At 43.9% G+C, this 23,582-nt stretch overlaps 1 protein-coding gene and 1 long non-coding RNA gene across 2 annotated transcripts in view; one reads left to right on the forward strand and one right to left on the reverse strand.

Annotated features, from left to right (window-relative positions):
• The window catches only part of klhl29 (kelch like family member 29), a 188,734-nt gene that overhangs the window by 87,250 nt on the left and 77,902 nt on the right, over nt 1-23,582 (reverse strand). Inside the window, exons 6-7 of the mRNA XM_076084165.1 lie at nt 3,823-3,970; nt 563-1,090 (exon numbers count right to left, since the gene is read on the reverse strand). Coding sequence (XP_075940280.1) covers nt 563-1,090; nt 3,823-3,970 — 676 coding nt within the window. The remainder of the gene's footprint in view (nt 1-562; nt 1,091-3,822; nt 3,971-23,582) is intronic.
• On the forward strand, nt 6,293-22,106 carry LOC142942017 (uncharacterized). Its single transcript, XR_012951547.1, has 3 exons — nt 6,293-6,415; nt 6,576-10,065; nt 21,611-22,106. It is a non-coding gene; the product is annotated as an uncharacterized LOC142942017 (long non-coding RNA).

The following is a 23,582-nucleotide window of genomic DNA, read 5'->3' on the forward strand; positions in this document are numbered from 1 at the left end:
GATAAACCTGACACACTTTCAACCAATTTCAGTGCACGACAGCACAGGCGCTGCTGCTGTGTAGTAGTTTGAGATCAGTACAACATGTTCCCTCCAAAGAATCCACTGTGGACGGTGTTAGAGTGTTTTTTTTTCTTCTCCAGAAGCGGCCATCTCACTGCTGCTTCAGGTGCACCTCCGTTCTCTGCGACCTTGGAGCAGCTTTGAAGCGAATTGGCTCTGTTTGCAACAACCCCCTTTGCGTGAGTGTTTGCAGCCTTGTTTATGACTGTCGGCATCTGAAACTGCTCGGGTATACAAACAGAGGGCAGAGGCCTATGCGTTTCATTCCAGCAAAGCCTCGCATAAGGCGAGGTCACAAGGAATAGAGAGCTGAGCGTATTGATTTAATACCCAACACCTCCCTGGCTTAAATTCACTTCTAAACTCAGGTTGCCAGCCGAACGGATCTGCTTTGTTTTAGCCTTTCAGAGATGTTCGTGACAGGTTCCATATCTGCAAGAGAGACATTCAAAAACATCCGCCTGTGCGGAGTGCATCGGCTGAGGTTTTCCGTGCTTACCTTTAGGATGTCCCGGGTCACTGAACTCGTACTTCCCCATCCCGACCGTCCGCAGCATTTGCAGCCCGTTAGGACCGTCCTGATTGTCTCCGGCTGTGGGCTGAGCATGTGCCACCGCTGCCGCCGCCGCCGCCGCTGCCGCTGCCTGTCCATTGGTCAGAGGCAAGGCGGGGTGCTGAATGAGGCCGGGGTGAGAGGTTAAGTGGCCGTTGCCCATCACGCTGTGAGGGTTTGGATGAACCACGTGGTTAGCTTGGGCGGACAGCTGAGCGGAGGCGTACTGAGGCTGGCTGGGCATGCTCAGCACCATGGAGGGCGGCTGCTGGGTCGACTGCGGCGTCAGCTGGAAGTGGGCTGTCATGAGTGGGTGATGCGGGGGCACCGGTGCCTGGATGGACGGGGTTACTCCTATGATGGGTGACTGCGCGGTCACACTGTGGCTAAAGGAGGGCGGCTGGGGGAGGCCGTAGGTGTGGGGCAGCAGGCTGGACTGGCTCACCGCCGCTACTGGTGCAGCCCAGGTAGGACCTGCAGACAAACACACAGGCAGAAGAAAGATTTACCAATAGCATGTACAGCTTTTATTCCATAAAACCAAGTGAAAGAGCCCAAAACAAGGGGCAGATTGATTTTAAGTCTGGTATTAGAGGATCAAATAGAGACAGAGAACAGCATGAGAAGACAGACTCCAGCTCGAGTCTGCTCCTCTCCACACCACAACTTGTCAGTGTGCTGCTCCGCTTCAGTCCAAGTTTGTTTTGGACTTAATATCAAACGGAAAAAATGTCTGAAGCTCTGCGCCCAAGATTATCATCACAACAAGATTAAGGAAATCTGCTACAATGCCTTTTCTGAATGCGAACGCGTTCATGCTCAGTGAACACACCAATATCCGTGTAGGAGCCTGTGTTTACCCAGACACTCGGAGCCAATCATTTGTACTACCCTGAGGCGTTAGATGCTGAGGGTGTGCTGGGAAGACGCAGCCATATTGGCTCTGGACGCTGCCTGCCTCCCTCCCTCCCTCCCTCCCTCCCTCACACATTGGCTCCTACTCCCTCATCTCTAGCTCCTCCTGCCATGGTCCAAACTCCAAAAATAGCCCACCACTCTGCCAAAGGGGCCAAAGGCTAAATCTCAGCATGCAAAAAGCTACGAAAAAAAGTGCACGTTATTCATCATACCGGTCCTGCTGATAGAATAGTCCGGGCTGAGAAGGATGGGGGGGGGGGGGGGGGAGTATCATAGAGGACTCCAGAGGCCAGTTCCTTTCATAATTCATGTCATTCAGTTAATTGGCACCAAAACTATATTCAATTTCCCTTATTTTGTGGCCCATCTTGATAAAGGATTCTAATGAAATGGGTTGGCGTAATAATTCCACATCTTATGAAGTTTTTAATGCAGTGATAAGAATTTGACGTGCCATATATACATTGTGTCCGTCCATTTCTATGTTCTTGTCCTTCACTACTTCACCCGTCTTTTAGCAGCAAAATGTAGAATAAATTCGGCAATTTCTTTTCATTTTGTCGAATTTCATTATCATAACCCAACATTGACCTACATTCATACAGTAGGCCTTTACTGCAAAGTCTAACAAAATGAAGCAGGTACATTAATATTAAATGTTAGGTGTAGAAATACTGTCGTCTTCAATCTCCACTGTCCACATGCAGGGCTCGCTTTAAAAAAAAACCTCCACTTATATGATTTAATTTATTTATTGGGGCTAAAATCATGGCATGAAAACAAGAACTATTTTTCACACAAGGAAACTGAAGTTGAAAAAAAACTTCTCTTTGAAAGACAAACTTTCTTCAACAGACACAACCGTGAAGTTTTCTGTTGAAAGAAAGCATTGATTAATTCTGCCACAGTTGGCAGAGAACTCTCTGGCAACACAGTTCAGTGAAGTGTGGAGAGGAGCTGGCTCTCCGTCGCAAACGCCAGTCACAGTTTGAAATGGCGCACACGCGCAAATCAATATGCAACACTATGCGTGTCATATGCGACAGTGAGCTGGGTTTGTGACATCTCACTCTCCTCACGCTTTACTCAAAGCTGTGGTGTGGGTGTGGGAGCTGCAGTGGTTGGAGGGAGGGGGGGGGGGGGGGGGGGGTGAAGCTTCATTCAGTTCCACACAATAATAAGACCTCCAGAACTTGATGGCCAATTCAGCCAGCCCCTCAATGCACAGCAGGAAGCTGTGGTCACACAGCAGGGGGGGGGGGGCACCGCCGCGGAGCTCCATGCTCTCTTATCACCACCGCATCCTCACATCGTGAGAGTAGCCCCTACGGTTTCTGCTACAGAAACATCCCTCTTGGGTAACTGATCAAACCGATGAATAATTAATCCACGAAGCAATCTATATGGAAGATATGCAAATTACAATAGGGGGGGGGGGGGGGGAGTTGAACAGGCAGCGGCAGGGTTCTGAAACATGTTTCGAGCGTGATGCTTTGCTACCACTGAGTAGCAGCTGTCTACAATCTGGATTTGTCGAGCTGGAATTTCCACTGGAGCAAGCTCTGTGCCAGCGTTATTCTTAAATGAGACACATTTGTGATGAGCAGGAGGCAGAGGCCAGCAGAGCAATGGAAGGAAATGAACTGCTCTAGGGCAGAGGCATTCTGGGCGAGTTCATTACAATAAGAGTCAAACAACCTCAACATTGGCTTAACTCCTTAACGTCGGGGTCTGCGCACTGCGCTGCTGTGCTGTACACGTTGTACGAATAGAATAAGGTCGACGTCTGAACTAGACCTGGTGGAGATCGTTTGGAGGACTTCACCACATCGATTTATTTTTAGACTGAATCAGCTTCCGTTTGTGACACAAGAACACCAACGAGGACAATAAAACGAGAGCAGAGTGAAGATGGAAGGCTGTGAAGGTGCAATATGGATTCATACTTATTTTTCTTGTTATCACACTGACATTCCTGTAATGTAATGCATAAATGAGCTGGTTTATGTAAAAATGGTGTTTGTGAATGTTAATTATGCATGATTGTGTATGTAAAGTGTGCATGTTGAGGAGGCAAGCGTGCACTTTATGTGGGGTAGGGCAGCCAGCATGCCTCATTAGCATTGGATACTAGTGTGGCTGGCCGGGGCCGTTTGGGGTGTAGCCGCCCGTGTGCATGCATACATCTGCTGTGTGAAGGCGGACCGCTGAGGAAAAACTCACATCAGGTGGAACCACCCGATGTGTCCGTCAGTACGTATGTAAATGCTGTGTGTGTGAGTCATTACCGGTGGGCTCGCTGTCTCGATGTTGCTTGGCGGGGGGCTCGTCCGTATCCCAGGGTGTGAGCTGGTTGATGGGCGTCTGTCCCCACCTCACCCCTGGAGCCAGCAGCAGTCCTGGGGTCTGGCTGTCTCCAGGAGACAGACCGGAGACCTGCAGCATAGAAACGAAACGAAACGCCGATTAGAGCGTCATAAGATAAAAGCAACCCAAAGAAAAGTGCGAGAGTTAAAACCAAACCAATCTACGCCGCCTGATCTTTAGACCACATACTTGTTTGCAAATGGCCCCGATATCTTTTTTCGTCAAAAGCTACGGTTTAAATAAATATTTCATTTTGTAGCTTGAATGAAAAGTGCAACAAATCACAATTCTTTAAGGTCTTAAAGTGAGCCTTGATGATGGAGCATGGCATGTAATTAGCAGTGAGTGAGTGCTGATTACAGCCTATTTATAAAATGGGATCAAGGGCATAACATTCTCATTCGTGGCCTCGAGAGTCTTTGCAGAAAGACCAGCATTTCTTTTAACTAACAACAATTGACTTTCTAGTGTGGGCTCCATTCAAATGCAGATCCTTCCCCCTGAGACGTTGTGTAGTTTAATTTTTTTGCAATGAATTAAACATTGTGTTCAGTCAAGTGAGATAATAGAATTCTGAACACAAATACGACAAATAGAGTAAATAGGAAGAAATCCGTTTGCAGGGATGGGAGTAAAGCAAAAATGTAATTTCAAAAAAGAAAATGAAAAGCTAGGTGACAATGTGTGCATGGTGGTAAATCCGAAGCAACTTCGCCAAACCAAACTAAGAGTTCCCTAAGCCTTTCTTTGCACTCAAAGCTCTAATATTTTGCTCTGGTAGGGGGGTAAGAAATGTTATCAGGCAAGCCCAGGCTGATGAAAACACCGGGTCAATCACCACTGGACCCCTGAGCAATATTCGCCTCTCCCCGTCTGCAGCTTGGATGCTCGGTCTAACAACCAGGCAGGGAGAGCCTGATTCCCCCGCTCGCCCCAGCCAGCCTCCTGAGTTAATAGAAAAGACCTGGTCACCAGAGCCCCTCCTGTGTCTGAGGCTGATCCCTCCATCCCTCAATTCCATTATCCTCCCTGACCCGCCTTCCACTTTATCAAGCGCGCCATCGTGCATTCCAACCGCTGTGCTGACGATGCCCGACGGAGCGCGGGGCTCGCTGCACAACGACAAAAAATACAGTCCAAACAATTCGGATTCACAGCGCATTAATGTGCAGCTTTACATATCGGATCCATCCCATCTCAGGAAAACTCACCCTCTCTACTTTGCTATGGATTTATCGCAGCTTTGAGCATGGGGGGGGGGGGGGGGGGGCCTTTAACACTTAAAGACATGGTATTGGCGCAGCACAACATCGGCTCTGTAATAAACAGCTTCACGAGAGCAGACAAGTTCAATGAGTGTCACTTAGTTGATGAATTCATACTGAAAGTTATCTGACAGTTTGTAAGTGCTGAGGGCAAAAGAGAGGGAGAGGAGAAAAAAAAAAAACAGCGAAGGCAAACATCTCAAGGCAAAGTAGAAAATAGAGTGATGGAGTGAGAGAAGGGGTTTAGGGGGAGACAGGCTGTCAGGTCTTTTTGTCCAGCACAACCTGTTGACTTCAGACAAGAGAAAACTGAAATGGTTTACTCAGAGAATGCCCTGAGCGCTCAATTCCATCTGAGAGCCCTGGAGACTCGGGGAGGGGAAATTCGGACCATTTTCAAGGTGAGGAGTTGTTTTCTGTAGCCCACTATTTGTTTTAATGAGAGTTGTCCTCCTTCGCTCTGTGTGCTTTACTGTATTCCTCTCCAGCCATGCTTTACCTTCCCCTATACACGGGCAACTCCTCATTAACTCGCAGCATTGACTCTCACTTTCCTCCAGCCCTGCACCTGCCTCATAATATTCTCTCATTAATACTCCCACCCATTTATCGCAAAACACGAGAAAGAAAAACAGGGGGGGGGAAAAAAATCTCTTCTGCAGAAAGGCAATTCATCTGTCACAGTTTTAGTGCACCAGGAAAAAAGTGAGAAAAAAAAAAAGGTTCTTAGTCAGCACCATCACATTGACAGCGTACCAGCTAGGCTCAGGAACAATCCTGACTCGAGAATGATCAAGGTTAGATGGGAAAATACACACACACAGACACACTGGGAACAAGTTTGAAAGGCGCGCGCACACACACACACACACACGCGCACAGAAGCCAGGAGATATCAGACGGGATGTTTATTAAGATGGCAGACTCGCTGCAGGTAGGCAGGAAGGTACCGGAGGTTCTGGGAGAGCGCCTGTCATTTTCTCTCAATTGTATTTGCTCTCCATATTTCCCGTCCCCTCCTCCCTGGCCGCCCATTATCACCGGGCAGCAGATGGTTTCCTCTGACTCGACAAAAAACCATGCCGGAGAGGAGGAGGGGAGCCAGATAAATAATTTTTGAGTCGTGCCAAGCCATTCTGTGTTTGTTGTCAAGCTGGCTGGGGAAAGATTCTTTTTGTGTTTTTTTTACCGTACACAGCATCGGTGCATATGGACCACATACTGCAATAGTTCCAACATGAAACAGAAGGTCAGTTTCTATCAGGTCGACTAAACCTGCATTTTATATTTACAACATGGAGCTTTCTGCTATGAAAAGGTGTACAAGCAATTTCGATCTATGTTTAACAGAAAATTGTGGTGATTTTCTTCAATACTGTGCTGTAATTCAAAACCTATTTTCTTCCTAGTTGCCTTGAAAAGCCCTTTTCAGGGTTTGAAGCAGCTGTCCGTCTGCTCCTCCTGCACAATCATGCAGAAACACACGAGCACGCACATGCACACACAGCAAAACTAGAAGGATCCGTCTCCTCCCTTCTCAAACATCTGGCTGTTGCAGACATGACAGAATCAGTGTATTGAAGAGAGGAAGATACAATCAAGATGCATCAGGCCTAAATATATACTCGTCCTCTTCCGTCGCGGGCAGCGGAGACAGCGGTCTCAGTCTGGCTGGCGTGTCAGCCATTTCCTCGGACATGGCGAACGCTGACATCTATCATTATGTGCGCTGCCATCTCGCAGTAGTAGGCAGCAGTAACGTGCCTACCAGAACCTCCCGCCACTGGCCACCATCTGCTGTGGGTACATATAGGAGGGGCCTTGTTGTGATCCCCGCGGCTCAGGGCTTTGATTGTTTTGAGTCATCCACATCATCCACATCCAAGTAAACAGAAAAGGTTTGCTCATGGCTTTGTGTTTGCCTTTGCGTTCTGTTCGAGCCAGCCCTTGTCTGGGTGAGTTATTGCACCAGTTCAAATCCTATAATGACGCCGGGGTAGGACACCAGGCTCCCACGAAAAACTAGCGCCATTGAATTTCTGCATAGGCTTCAGCTCTCTGTACCGTTGGTGCTTGCGGTATGGGCCAGTACTGCCGAAACATATAGTGCTCCAATCCCCAGAGAAATTGCTTTAATGCTCGACTCGGGGAGGGAAAAAAAAGCAAGAGAGGGAGACAGAGGGGGGGGGGGGGATGAGTCTATAACACCCAGGTCCCACTGGGGTAAACAATGTTTCAGCGCACACTGATCAAATCAGCTAACTGCTATGAGATTTAATAACAGGTCTGGGTGAAAAGGAAGAGGTGTAGGGAGAGCAAAGCAGGTTTCCAACAAAAAACGGGAGAAGGTAAGAAGAGAGGAGGTTTGAGGGAGAAAAGGGGACAGAGCAGGACGGTAACAATACCACAGTAAAAAAGCTAATCTCGTGAAATGTCATTAGCACAACTGCCGGACACAATGAGATAGCAGCAGTGTGCAGGCCACTGCCACACCGGCTGATTATGTTCCACCTTTTAAGGTCCAGTGTTCTTGCGGGGGCAAAGCTCTTTACGCACGAGAGGAAGAATAACAGACCGCAGGCAGAGGAGGTTCACCTTGGTGTGGCATCACTCAGCTGGCATTGTAATCGGGCCTGTTGACGCACAGTTGTTTCCCTGATAGGTTTATCAGTTAATCCATTCCAAACGGACGGAGCAGCAATGTTCCTGGATTTCTGGTGGTCCAGTGTGAAGCTGCCATTATGATTTCATTTAAATGCAACAGAGATTGTACACCTCCACAGTCAGCCTGCAATCTCAGGGGGGGGGCATGTACACAAATGTAATTATAATCAAAATTTCAATAACAGCCGTCTCTGCCGTGTCCTGCTAGATCGTGTGCACTCGTAAAATAATATCACATTGTAATCCCACACCATGAACAAATCATAAAAAATAAAAAAAACGGTGCAGGAGAGGAAATGAAATTCAACTCCGACAGAATGGCTTTTTCTTCCCTTTGGCCAGGCACGGACAGATGCAGCGAATTTGGCTGAAACGTGGAGGGTGATGGAAATAATGGTTTTCCTCAGAGAAAAAAAAGAGAGGAAAAAAAAATGGCAGCGAATGAGTGAAAGATTGAGAGGCAGAGTAAGACAAACCCATCCATCACACAGCCTCGTGTCATTGCTTTTGACAGATCATTTTCAGTTTTTCTAAAATAGAGGAGGGAAAAAGAAAGATCTTTTCTCTCCTCCGTCCAAAAGCGCCAACCGAGTGTGGTCCGAAAATGACCAGCGGTGCTAAGGAGTGCACAAAAGCGCACAACTCATTTTCTTTCGAACATTATTCACTTACTGTATAGCGGTATCTCTTTTCCATGACAACGCGCTGACACCTAAATGTGAAGTGGATTTGTTCTGGGTTTCCGTCATAATGGTGCTGAATGCTGGAGCCCGATCCACTGGGCGGCCGTGTCCAATCTATTGGACTGGAACATAGCAGAGCATCTCAGGAGTAAACAAAGAGACTACTGCGCCATTTTTTTGGCAGCCATCTTAAAACGGAGCGGTGCTCCCAAACATGCGGAACAGCGTGGTGCCACTGATGGCTGCATACTGACGAGAGAGAGAGGAAACCAGGTACTATTTCTTTTTACTCCAAAGGCTCCGTTGTGTTGCACTTAAAAATGTGAACCGATACTGAGATTAGACATATCCACGGCATTGTGGAAGGCATAAAATGTCACATTCTCAAATCGCAAATCTTTTGTTGTGTTTAAAGAGCGTATTGTGAATTGGAGGAGCTCTTTAACAGTCGGAGGAATGACTCGATAGATACGAATCTGGAGCGCTGAACCAGGCTGGTGACTCATTTAAAAGCATTCACTTCCATGCAAGTCTTCTCACTGCTAACTATCCATCATATTACTCAGTCACAACAAAGAAAGGTCAAAATTGGCTGCCAAATGTTTTTTAACAGCAAAAACATTATATTCAAAATCTACAAAATGATTTACCCCGAGAGACTACAAGAAAAGTTGCTCCGTGTTGATTCTGTTATTTCTCACGAGTCTACGGAACGATGCTTGCCACCTCTCAGAACACCTGCCTCTTTCTTGAAGAAATGCAGCAGTTTAAAAACATGTCGTATCTGTAGTCACCATCTGCATCGAGGCAATATCACTTTATACAAGAGAAATGTCAGCCATTACTGCGGGTTGACTGTTCATGACTGGCAGTTTGTGCACTGAAAATGGAAAATACAAACAAAACGGATCTTTCCGGGCGCCAACACTTAACACTGACCCCCGGCAGCGCAACAGACAAACATAATGAAAACACACAACACGAGCACCTGGTGGGCATATAAGCTATTGATGCACCAGAGAAAGGGCGACGGATACAGACTCTATAATTTCAAGCCCCGGGCCAAACGACTGAAGGGGAACGGACTTCACTTCCACTGAAATTCCAGCTAAGACGCTCCGACAGCTCGGCACGCTCCTGGCTCGACGCACACGTTCCAGAAAACAGAAGCGTGAACGGAGGGGCGAGGCCGACAAGCTTCAGTGGAACAGCAGGGCTGGAAACCCCGCCTAATATCCCATGAGTGCTCCGAGGTTGCGGCGCTCGCCCTCCAAACTCGACCCCAGCCCCTCCTTTTCTTGTGTTTTCTGTTCTCTCGCAGACAGTGTTAGCGGCTCCGTGAAGATGTTTTATCCGTGGGACCAAGCAGCGGCGGCAAGGCCTCTCCAGCGGGGAACTAGTACTTGGACATGAGAGCTGTGGAGACATGCTTATGTCATGGTAACACCTCCCAGAGGAGCGTGTCAGAAAACCCTATTGCCCTCCATTGGCACTTGGCAGGGACAGTGAGAGACACAGGTCTCCAGCAGGCCACGACCCTGCCTGATATGTGGTGAGTGTTTGGGGAACAAAATATCCACTGCCTGTCACGGCAGCGGCCTTGGAGACCAAGAGACAACTGTGTAGCTCCTTGCCTGTGGTTGAAATTGAGGCAAAATGACTGCCACGTGTGGCCCTGGGTGTGTGAGTGTTTGAGCACTGGCCGTGCGTATGGCTGTAATAAATGAGCGTTAACCGGGCAAACAGCCATTTAGCGCTAAAAAAACAAATTGAATTTATATTCATATTGTAATATGAAGGGAAACAATATCTACTTTGCCAAGAGTGCAGTGTGGGGAGTATTTAAATGCATTTTACAATGCATGCAATCTGCAAGCCAAATACTGGGATGTTCTGGCAGAAAGGCCAAAAACCAGATGACCATATGGCAGGGCTGGAAATCAGGGGGGAGATGCAGTGGAGGCTTACCGCACACTTATATAGCGGTTTAGGTTCCATACTGGCATATTGTCTGAACAAAGGAATTTCATTAAATCCGTGTTCGTACATACTTCCATGGCTCTCTGACATACAGCGCTTCGACATTTTTGACATTAGAATGTTTGTCATCATGTCATTATTGTGGCGGCTCAATAGTTTCGAATTAATCTTTCACTCTTTTCACTTCGTAACGTCAAGGACAAGGAAGCTGCTGTGTTTGTGAAAATATTTAACTTCAGTGTGGAAGCCGGTTTGGTCCATTTGTTCTGTTCACTTGACAACAGCCTTGCACCTCCAACGCATTACTGGCGCCCCCCGCTATACTTGTTTGTCTCAAACGGTAACTATCTAAAGTATGTGATGGGAGGGTCTGAAAATTGAAGCCAATTCTAATATTTGCGACTGCTCCGGTTGCAAAAAGAAGTCAAATTGTAAAGCTGTCCATGGCATATTGACTCTTCAATCTTGTTTATTACCTCAGTGAACATTATAAAAATGAGTTTATGGTCTCAATCGCTAGTTTTAAGTCTTCTTTAAGTCATTTTAGTGAATTATGATCCCATTTAGAGTAAAATAGACCATAAAGCAGGGTATGCTTTAGGGCGTGGCTACCTTGTGATTGACAGGTTGCTGCCACGACGTTGTCCAGGCCGGGGAGTTGTCCTCATATTCGTCTTAGAACCTTAATTTTTTTTACTGTGTGTTTCTAGTTCATGAAAGTTTATTGAAACATTTTTGGTCGCCTAAAAAAATTCAGCAATCACATTTACTTAGCTCCACCCCCTCTCATGTCACTTCTGGTTGCAAAAAAACAAGATGGCGACAGCAAAAATGTCAAACTCGAGGCTTCAAACTGTACAGTCCACAAACCAAACGGCTGACGTCACAGTGTGACTACATCCATATATTCTATGTATTCTATGTGATCACTTCACACATTGTTTAGAGGTTTAATCAAACTCCGTAGAGTTCAGCAGCCCACATGTCCAACAAGAACAGCTACATTTTCACAGATCATCTTTAAGGATGTAAAGGACTTCTGCTTGACTTGGTGTATATACTGTGAAATGATCTGGACTCTTGCAGGTCTAAACAGATAACTTACTCATACACAGACAGAATATAAAACGCACAGAGCAGACAGGCAGTGAGATGGATGCTACTGTCCCATGGAGCCTCCTATTGACTTTTGCTGGGCACTGAGATCTGGCAGACAAAGAAGCAGCCTTTGGTCAATAGGGACCACAAGTACAGAACAGGCAGATTTCTGGCCAACATCCAAGCTGGTCTGACAAAATGCCCAAATACGAGCTCTGAAATTGCTGATTTTTTTTAAACCAGATGGCATTAAAGTAAACAAGGCTGTATTCTGTTTAACTTCCCATCCACATCCATATGAGGAGGTCTGCTGAAGAGCTCACACCAAAGCGTTTTACAGCGTTGCATCACCTCAACACCTGGAAGGCAACGTCTCTAATCAAGGCTACAAGTGTGAGTAATTAGACCGAAAAATGGAGGCACTGCCAATGGCCAACATTTGCTGCAAATGTGCCTAATTAATGACGCATTGCTGCAACATTATGAGAGCACAATGAGCAAACAGCTCGACTCAGATGAACTCTGGACACTGAAATGAATACGCCAGTTGGCTACAGAGTGCCTATCGCCTTTCATTCGGGTTCCTAAAAATAGCCGTATTAAGTGAGGTACAGCAGAATCTGCATTACAGCGCTGTCAAACGAAAACCCCTCACAACTCCACTAAGGTATATAATTACCAGTGTGCCCACGAGCCTCTTACTATCGTTATTTTTGCAGCCTTTTAATCACTACAGAGCACGGGCTGTGTAAAAGGAACAAAATGTACTTAAATAGTTGACATTTCCTCGCAAGAAAACAAAAAATGTGTTCATACTCTATTTTGTGTAAGTGACACGACTCGAGCAGCGATACGGACTTCTATCCTCGAGACTTTATGAGCCAAAAAGACATGTCCATATTAAAGCAGTGCACAGGCAGCCACATGTGTAACCCGTGGCAGTGTTCCGACCTTTGAGGTTCCAGTCTTGGAGCTCCAGCACTGCTCCCCCAGGGCTTGAGAGGAGACTGAAAGGCTGCTTTATCCCATAAGATGAAGTGGTCAGTGCGGCTCTGTGCTCCTGCAAGCACAGGGGGGAGTCCACACAGCACACTGCTTGGGGTAAGATATACACTGGAGAGACATGCTGGGATCATTAGAGACCCGAGACTCCTAAAGAAATTGAGATATAGCCATGAACTACACTGCGGCAGGTGGATAAACAGACCTTCACTTGAATTATGGGTGGATTTAATGGGCGAAAAAGGCTTTTTTGTCTGTTTGGAGCCGCTTTTCAACTTGCCGGTGAATGAGCTTCTCTTGATTTGGATTTGGAATGTTTTCGGTATTTCAAATGCTAATGCTGCTCAATAGAGATGGCAAAAGTAATTTCAAGGTCCATGTCCTGTGTCAAAAGCTACAATTGACAAGTAAGATTTGGATCCTTTTGAAGATTGGCTGATGTCTCCATGCTTGTTCTGCTTCTTAACGGCAAAAAGAACGTTCCAAACCAAATCAACACCTAGTTAAAAAAGTGAATTATCATTGAGGAAACAAAACAATAATAATCATAGATTCTAGACTATTATCACTATTGAAAGAATAAAAATAAAAAATGTTGTGCCAGCTATCAATCACCGCATAGAATGTGTGTTTTTAAACGCTTTCCTTTTAAAAGTAAATTATTACTAGAAAAGCTCTGTCTGGTCTCTAAGTGCATGTTTGAAGAGGTAGATCGATGCAGTGTGCCTGTCAATGTTCTCTACTTTATTTAGTTTTAAACATGTCCAGCCCTCTTCAGCAGACTCGTATACTGAAGTTGCAACAACAGTATTGCAGAGAATCAAACACACAGTAAATGTGTCAAAAATTCCTCTTGCTAGTTGGCATCTGTTTGTTCTTCCCCATTTTACCTCAAGCTTTTGAGAATAACAGTTCGGCATCTAGTTTATCAGTCACAGTGCCTGTGAAATGGGCAGACTTACAAAGATGTGCTTTGGATCTTTGTAGCAGGTACATGCACACAGCGGATTTGTGAAAACTAGGACTTCAAAAAAAAAAAGAAATAAAATAAAACTTGAAATGCATTTTGTGGGCCAATATTTGGTCCCTCTGGCATTTATAAAATGATTTGATTTTGTTATTCGATTTACTTGTTATGTGATAATGTGAGAGATAAAAAAAAAAGCCTTTCTGCTTCACGGACACAGACAAGACCACATTAATATTCATGAGTAAGATGATTAATCACTTACATGGATGAGTCATGTTACTAAAAACTGTCCGTGCAGCCAAATATAAAACTAGAATCCCAATGTGCATGGAAGTGGGGCTGATGTGTTTTCTTTCTGTCTCTTTCTCACTGATGTAAATAGACACATCACACACCCACTGATCAATGAAATGCAAAAACGGAGACCATTAGTAGTTTATATGTTCCTTGGATACAACAATTCTTGATGTCTTTATTTGCTCTAGTTATGTTCAAAACAAGCACTTCCCAAAAACGTGCCAGTTTTACAAACTAGTACGGTGCCAGTTCGGAACTGGCTGATTGCTTACACATTCATGCACATGGGAGACGTTTGCTTTCGAGGCTTTCTGCCAGAAATCTCAGGCTACCCACCTACTCGGTTAGGTTTAGGAAAAGGTCATGGTTTGGGTTCAAGTAAACTCTCTCTCTCTCTGGCTGAAAGCCCTGATGGTAAACTTCTCCCGTGTCCGCTTAGCCCCCTGGTAGAGCGACGGAGACCCGCTCATCGCTCGTTGCCTCCGGGGAAGTGAAGAAGAGTTTGGTTGTAACGTTACGTCCAGCAGCCAGCCGGCAAAGTGAACTGCGGTCAATGAGCTCTGTAAATGCCCGTTTGCAGGCGCCACGCTCAGCCCAGTCTGCAGAGCCCTGAGGCCCCGCCCCCGCACAGACCGCTGTTTGCTTGTTTATTCCACGTTTGTTTGTATTGAAAGTGGCACCAATTTTGACACAGCGAAGGTTAGCGTGCATAAAACATTGGTTTTATCTATGTGACTCAGTTCACCTGGAGACTGTTTTAAGATGTTCAGGAATGTGAATGTGTGGACCAAACCTGCATGGAAAGATCCTCCGTCCACTCTGAAGATTAGGATTGGATGAAAGTGATTTTGCTTTTGGCTCAGAGCCAAATGTATTTTAGTACATTGTTTTCTGAAGTACTATCTGTTCTATGTAAAAGAATCCACAAGATTTTCTTAATAGTTAGGTCTGTGTTTCTCCATCGTAATTACAATCTTTACACTTTCACCCTTACAGTGTTTTGTGCATTACTTCATGTGTTTTCATTTACAGTTTCCACAACAGCAGGTCCTTGGGTCCCCGGCTATACACCTGTGCAGTAGATCGGATGAGCGGTTCTTGAGATTTGAGAAGGACATACAGACAGAGATCCATTGCTCTTGGTTATATATTGGTTATTTTGCAGCAGGTGTTGCAGTTAGTCTTTTTGGTAAAGTTTCTATCTGAAGGTCTCCCCTCTTGACCAGGAGTGTGCACACTCACAGCCCCTTTACTGTATCAGAATGGGGTAATGATGCCACTGGACGCGGGCTTTAAAGACACCTCTGTTTTCCGCAGCGCCATATGTGGCCTTATATAGATTCCTATGTCCCTTACACATCCCTGCACACTGGTTCCCCGTGCACTTGTTGACAGGAGCTTGTAATCTAAAAGAGTCTGCAGGTTTGAGCTGTTAAGTCCCTTGTAGAAATGGCGTATAGTTATGGTGGGAAGAGGAAGACGAGGAGGAATAAGAGGGAACATCTTCCCTCCGTAGCTTATTGAGCTGTCAGGTTTCAGTCCCCATCAGAAGAGCATTGATTCCCTGTCACATATTCCACTGTGCTTGCTTTTACATCCGTCTATGATAGGAGTGCTTGCTTTGGTGGTTATGACCACATCAAGAAGCCCGTCCACACATTGATCTGTGTTGACGCCAAGCATAGTCCTGTATTTAAATTGATCCATAGAAGAGTAGCCGGAGTGCTGCTTTCACACCCTGATACACTTTAATGCAAACTATCTCTCTGTACATTGAGCGAGGCACAGCTGAGTCGTCACAAGATGTAACACAGGGGGGTGACACGGAGACGGCAAATGGTGCAAATATGTCTGGGTGTGGAGATTTAACATTTCCCTTCTGCAATGTATTCTCTGTGAATTTTGAAAAGCCGACTTGAAATTATATTTTGGCATTAGCATTTCAGTGACCTTTCCAGCACTCAATTCAGTTGTCAAAAACGATATCAGTGTTGGGAAGCAATGAACCAAAAGGAGCATATACACTTAAAACAAGAGACGAAATGCAGGGATTCTTTGTTTTGGTGCCATTTACTGTAATATTTAACAACACTGAACCAGCTATTCTCACAGCCCACTGGTGGGCCTCAGAGCGCCATCTAGTAGGCCAGTTACATTACATTATTAATACAATAATTTGGGAATGCACTAGTTGAGTGTATATTTAAATGTGCTCGAGAATTCACATAAAGGAATGATGTCAAATTAAAATGAGCAATTTCTGAATATCATCATCATCCGCACATCATCCGGTAGAGATAAAAGTGTTTTTCCTCTGATAGTTATCTTACATTCCCTCGAATGCAAGGACACTAAATGGATTTTTAAATAAACAAACATGTGATGTGGGAGACAACCCTGTGCCAGGAAAAGTGTGTGGCGAGGAAATATGACCCTGAATACATTCAATTTGGATTCATAATGAAGGGCAGTGATGGGGAGGGTAAGCAGAGTATCTATTTAGATAATTACAGCTGCTCTATAACCATAGAAGTAGAATAGGAGTAGAACGGACATTCCCATTCAAATCAACTCAGCAGGATGGTCAGAGCGGCTGTTTTATGTGTACCGTTGTCATTGCGACCGTTGTAACAGGCTAACTAACTCCCGTATAATATAAAACAGATGTAAAGCAAATCGCGGAGACACTGAGATGAGGTTTTGCAGTAACGACTAAAACGAGCAGTGGAGTCGTAATGTTACAAAGCACAGAAAGCAAGAGTAAATGTCAAATTTAACAACTTACGCTTCATCTACACACTCTTGTCAGTGCGTAAGAAAAGCTTGCTATCGGCAGACGAGTGTCAACTTTGTTCAGCTTAATATCTGATACCAGTGTATTAAAGCATGGTGGAATAAAGAAGCTAGCAAGCTAGCTAGCTAACTAGCGGACACCTGGCTAGTTAGCTCGTTTGCTAATTCTGCCATGCTTCAATGCTATACTGGTTACTGAAAATTAGACTTTAACAACTAACAATTGACATTTTCTTTTGTACGTTCAAAACAGTTTGTTTGTTCCACTCCTGTTCTAATCTACAGGCAACACATATTTATAGCCCAGTTGATTTTTTTCTTGTCTGTTGTCATGTTGTGATATTTGTTTCTCATTTATTTGGGAAGGTGGTCCTCAGACTTTTCTTTTACAATCAAAAGTGGGCCTTTAGACACAAAAAGTTGAGAACCCCTGCAATAAACCACAATGTAGCTAAATATGTGTCAGAGTGACCCACAAACTGTAACCCGTGGAAAAATGTATAACACAGGAGAGGTTGCATTATATTTGTATTAACCTTTAAGCAAAGAGAGAAAGGACCATAAATAGGTTGTGTTTTCCATAGAGACCAAGGCTCATAATGGAGATATACAATGTGCATACAGAGGACATTGCTTGCGAGAACCGTCACAATCTCTTAGCCATGCCTGGACATTAGTGAGAGTCATTACGCTCATTTAAACGAGGTCGTTAAGCCAATGAAATGAGGCCGTATATTTTAGTGCAGAAACAAGAAGAAAGAGCACACCATTTCTCGCTGGTACGCAATCTCTTCTGAGTCAAGTGTGCCATAACTCTGAGAGAAGGGCCCGGGCGAGGCCAAAAGTCTCCGGCTCCAGACAGTTCACAACATCCTCTATCACTGTCAAATAAACTTTAATACCTGCAATAACTGCAACAATAACTTCAACATGATGTTAGTGTTGTATGCAGAATTTGATAATGCAGCCATTAGGATGCTTTAATTACTGTTTTAATTGATCCCCTCCAGCTGATGTTATTCAAACTGGGGTGACTCATCAGAGCCAAAGGATCTCATAGCTTTCTCCACACCCACACAGTCTATACGTACAGTAAGCCATGCACTCAAAGCTGACTTATAACCAGGTGTGCACACTTATAACATACATTTGATCACACATTTGGAGGGACATAAGGGAGCATTTCTACATGCGAGTTAAATGAGTAAATTGCAGTACCAAAACAAAGAGCAAATAAGCCAACAAGTCCTCCAAATTAAACGACAAATCGTTTTTCTTGAGATGGAAAGTCTCACCACTTATTAGCACTGTTTCACAGAAATGCGGATGTCTGGATGGTCAAAGAAGATTAGGAATGGGACGAGGCGAAAAATGGAGGGACAAAAAAAAGATAAGACACGCACAAGAAATGCGGAGATAATAGGAGAAATGACAAAAGGCAGGGAGACAGAGGGAGGGGGAGCTCATTGTTCAACATTTATTGTTACCCCTCTACAACTAGGTGCCTAAACATGCTGAGAAGAGACAACAATCACTCGTTTAGAGACAAATCCCGCCTTAGTGCTGATCTAGGATTATGGCTCTGATTAAAAAAACGGTGTTCCTTTTGTTGCTCGGGTCTGATGAATCATTCGAGGGTGACACAGCCAGAAGATGTGCCCTGGAATTAATCGCATCCCACCTCTTTGTTTCTGATCCGGGGTCCTCTTTTCCTGTATCGCCTCATTTTCTGGGCAGAGTACTAAGACAAAACATTCACAGCACAGGATCTCAAGATGAGATGAATTATTAATCACAGGTGTCTTTGCAAACTGTAGAAAAAGATCATGCGTTTTTGTTATGTACGGTTGAAATCCTTATTCTTTTGCAGATTTTCTCAATTTCTTTTCCCCATTTCTACATGCCGGTTGCAGCGTCATTGAAAATCTGGCGCATGGTAAATAGCCCTTAAATTAGGTCCCTGGCCTTCCAGCTTGGTTATCTGTGATGATCGGAACAGTGTGTGCTGCTTGAAGAGACCCATTTTCCCTCTGGCACATCATTTAACATGTCTCATTTACCAGGAAAATATGCAGTTCACACACCGAGAGGTTTCTGGTCACATCCTCAACTCGCTCAATACAAATTTAAAGGATTTGAATTAGAACAACCGTCGCATTTCTTCTTCTCCCTCTATTCCTGGCTGATAAATATTAATGATTTCTTTTCCTTTGACCACAATACATTTTAAGTAGGTGCCTTCAGCAGAAAGAGGAAAACAATAGCTCAACCTTGGTCTTTGAGGGGCACCTTAACATAAAATAAGGAGCACTGGACACGGTAGAAAGACCATTATGCCAGGAACTGAACAAGAGGAGACAGAATCCTCAAGCTATTTCCAAATGTCCACTTACAAGTTAAAGAGAAAAAATACTGAAATGCTTCATAAACAGCAAGTGCAAAGTAATTTCAAAAGTCACCCTCAAAGAGCGAAGAGCCACAACACCTAACATCTACTCATGCCATGTCTGTTTATATTTAACCCTGCCGAAGGCTTTTGCATAATACTGCAGGAGTCAGCCACTCGATATCAGCTTACAATGCTAACGGTTAATTGCGGTTGATCAACCGTTCATTAAACCGTTACTCCTTTCAATCTTGTTGAGGGACAAAAAGTAAAATTGTAAGGAATTACTGCACAAAAGCACAATACAGCAATGTAAGATTAATGAAAAATGTCTATGGAATAAAAGATTGACTTCTATAGCGGCTGAGTGTTGGCTAAGTTAAGGTTGATGTAGCCTAGGATACAGTCCTACTTGATCATGTTTGGAAACTTACGCATTATACTTTTATAGAAAGCGAATGTAATGGATATTTTTATAGTAACAGTGGTAAAGGGGTGCGCTCATGGTGGCGAACCTACAAAGAATTGCAACATAAATATGCAGCGACCCTCGACTTCACGTAGCTTTACGGATATGTATTGTTACGCCTCTGTCGAGATTAACAGGTTGCTGTGGTGGCAACTTGTCAATCACAAGGTAGACACACGCCCTAAAGCATACCCTGCTTTATTGTCTATTTTGATCTAAAAGGGTCCATAATTTAGTAAACATCATGCTGTATTGAAGAAGACTTGAAACCAGAGATTGAGACCATAAACTCATGTTTACAATGTTTACTGAGGGAATAAATCAAGAGAGAAGTAGAGTCATTTTCTCATAGACTGCATAACTGGCAAAATGTACTTTGAAGTATAAAAGTAACAGTACTCACTATAGTAATATAAATTATTAAATGATTTTTATTATTCATTATTGATGCATGAACATGTAAACGGAATTTTTATGTTGTAGATAGTTGCGGCAGAGCGCTTAGTGATTTAATTTACTGTAATGTATATCAATTAATTGTCCTTAAAATCTAAAATTTGTATCTGCAAACCAACTGTAAACAGCCGTTAAATAAATGTAGCATAGTAAAAAGTGAAGTATTTCCCTCTGAAATGTATTAGAGTAAATGTAATAGCATAAAATTAACCTTATAATTGCATTTATGTAGCCTGAGTAAATGTACTTAGTGTACTAGTGATGCCAAAGCAACCCAACAACTCTTGCTAAATCTTAAAATCTACTGGAATTCCAGTTTTTTGTGTGGATCAAATCAGCAGCCGTCATTCAATGAATTGCAGACGGTTTGTTCAGCTGCACTTATTCATTTTTAACCTTGTCAAGGTAATCATTCTGTGGAGGAACACAGACACTCCCACATAGTCTTCACTGCTTTTATTCTGCAGAGAGAGAAAAAACAACACACGTATACAAACCACCAATGCTCTGAATCAAATGTTTAATCTCGGCATTGGCTGACAAAATTTGCAGGAACAAGACAATCCCCCTCATTCTCAATAATTTCTATCGTGGGTTAATAAAAGCCCAGGATAATAATTCAGTCCATTTTCAATTGGATTGTTCCGGACCGTCTGTGAATTCAGTGTGAAGCAGCCTAGACCTCCCTTCTTGGAAAAACAAAAAAGACTTAATGGCTGACTGCATGTCAACAAACAATCACAAAGCACAATATGTGCAGAGCTCTTTGCGCCTTTGTAAAAGTGAGCCCATATTCAGCTTGAGTGTTATCTGACATGGCTTGCTTGTTGAATTATAATGAAAATTTTGCCCAACGAGCAAATAAACAAGTCCTTGATTGTGTCAAACTCAGAACGCCGAGCAGAGATATTAACATCAGTTTCTTGTCAAATCTGTGAGCCAAACTGAATCATGACATGCTAGGTCTAATTATTTAACGATTTTTCTCTGTTAATGAAGGACATGATCTTGTCAAACACAGAATGCACTTAATTTTCCAGTCGCTGGCACTATCATATAAAACTCATTTAACACAGCCTTCATTGAACAACGTACTGTACATTATTTGCATATAAATTGGGGCGGGGTGATAGGTCCCGATATCGGTCATAATGTCCTGATAACGATATGTATCACGTCTTAGCATGTTTTCTGGTAATGCAATATATAAAAAGTCAATATGAAATAGCCACATGCCTCATTTTTGTATACGCCGGTTTGAATTAAATACTTGCATGAATGACAAGTTTTCTCATAAAATTAAGAATTTTGGTGCAAAATGATTTCAGCAGTTTCAAGTGAAATTGGACAGAAAAAAACCTATATATGTATTTCCATACATACACATTTGTTAATCCCATTGAACTGAGTAATAATGTGATGTAAAGACAAAACCGCAAATTCCCTAAAATGTATTACCTCAAAATATGTAGTAGTAGTATGTGCTTGTTGTTATCAAATTTGACGATGTAATTGTGTAGCACGATATATGATTTCATCACAATACGATTCCATTGAAAGACGTTAAAAATCACCATATTGGATTATCACTAAATCCCCTTCACTGATATTAAACGTTATGCTGATGTTTTCCCATACTCATTTAGTTCTGAACCTCACTGCCAAGTTCGTGTGAGGACTCATGCCGGGCAGAAAGGAGGAGACGTTATAAATCACCACACCACTGGAAGGATGGTCACAGATCTGCAACGGTTCACACTCAAGCTGCGCTGCAAAAAAAGAAACGCCGTAAATCTCGGCCATTGTGTAACATAACATGCGAGCGCTGTGTAACGGCTCCCGTTTGACAACGTTTTCATTGCCCCCTCGGATGCACGACACTCCCCCAGAATGCCTCATGATGAAATGGTTCAATCTGACCTTGAGAGTGTTCTCTTCATGCGCCGCTCTGACATTCAGCGCGTCATCAGGAGACACTCAAGATGCGGCAGGACTGCCCAAGCGGTCCCCCAAAATCAGCTCCTTAATTGAGATGGCAGCTGGAGGATTTCCAACAACAACAAAGAACAAGGAAGGCTGTGTAGTGGGGCCGGGGCACAAAACCTGAAAGATGTCTCAAACTGGGCTGACATTGCACTTATAGCTCACAATAACAGCACCAGTAATGGATCAGATGAACAGGGAGGGGGGGGGGGGGGGGGGGTCAGCGATATGACAATCACCTTACTTTTTCATTTGTGTCAAATCACCCCCTCCCCACACACACAAAGTACATCTCTATAAATGACAGGCAATGACAAACCCAATGACAGTACCTCCTGGCATTGCTGGCGGAGATCGACACTGAATCAGACCGCCGAGACCACCGGCACCGAGACAACGGCGCTACACCGACAGAGACGAGTACGTCTTAAAGCACACACAGACAACACCAAGAGGTGTCACGTCCTCCTACACCGACGTCAGTCAGGACACACGACTGTGTGTCCGCACACCTGCGCAGTAATATAAGACACAATCAGCCCAGTGTGTACAGAAGTCCTCCACTTCAGCACCAAGCAAAAGTACGAAGGAATTACTTAATTCAATCACGATGTCACTCGGACAATAATTGATGATTGGGAAATGAGTTAACTTCTGGTTTGTTGAAAATAACTTCATGGCTGGTGTCACCGCTGACCGAGTTTGGGAGTAAAAATTCTGTCACCGGAGCCATGATGTGTTAGAGATAGAAGTTTACTTGAAAAATGTTACAGATTACCGACTTTAAATGCTCCAGCAGCAATGTAATCCACTAGATTAATCAAATTTAGTAATCATAATCTAATTGCTTTCAATTACTTTTGGATTGCTTTGCCTCCAGACTGGGTAAAATATTATGTTGAACAGACAGTTTATTCCATTCCAATTTGCAGACTAATTTGAACAGGGATATTATCCTCCTCTTCAAACATTATCAGCAGTTATTTCCCCAAAGTATCTAATCTGATTACGGTTGCAATATAGCTGGCTGTTGTTAGAGCAGAATTACAGAGGAATACACACGGTGTGGCCTTTGTTGTTGAACATTTTCTGTCGATTTCTGCGGCTGCAGAGGCTTTCAAAAACGTTTTTTCCGAGATTAGGACGGATTTTAAATTGAAGGTAACTCTGATGGCCAGCTGTTGATCTTTGCAGCGAGGAATGTGAAGAGTGGAGCGACTGATGTGTGATAGGATTAGAGAATTGAAGCACAGTTGTCTGACGTAATCTCAAATTCAATCAGCTTCACAACACAATGAATAAAACCTGTCTTTATAACAGATATTTGCTATACTTTCATCTTTTTTTCTTGGTTTGGTGGAATGTTTTGATGTCTTTTATGGAGGCACATATTAAAATACGATGCAGTAAACGTCCCCAATATGATACGCAGTCCAGATTTATCGTTTCAATAGTCTCCAAACACACTGCAGTTTTTCCGAGATGCTTGTCATTGTTATGAACGGCGGCACAGTGGCTCAGCGGTTAGCGCTGCTGCCTCACAGCAAGAAGGTCCCGGGCTTACAATTGTATCTGCATGAGTCCAGACATGCAGGCTCAGCTAGTGCATGCTGAGTAACCCCCTGCCATGTTCAA

This window comes from Anarhichas minor, unplaced genomic scaffold (assembly GCF_050575085.1).
Source record: "Anarhichas minor isolate MPS153535 unplaced genomic scaffold, ASM5057508v1 ptg000136l, whole genome shotgun sequence".
Taxonomy (NCBI): domain Eukaryota; kingdom Metazoa; phylum Chordata; class Actinopteri; order Perciformes; family Anarhichadidae; genus Anarhichas; species Anarhichas minor.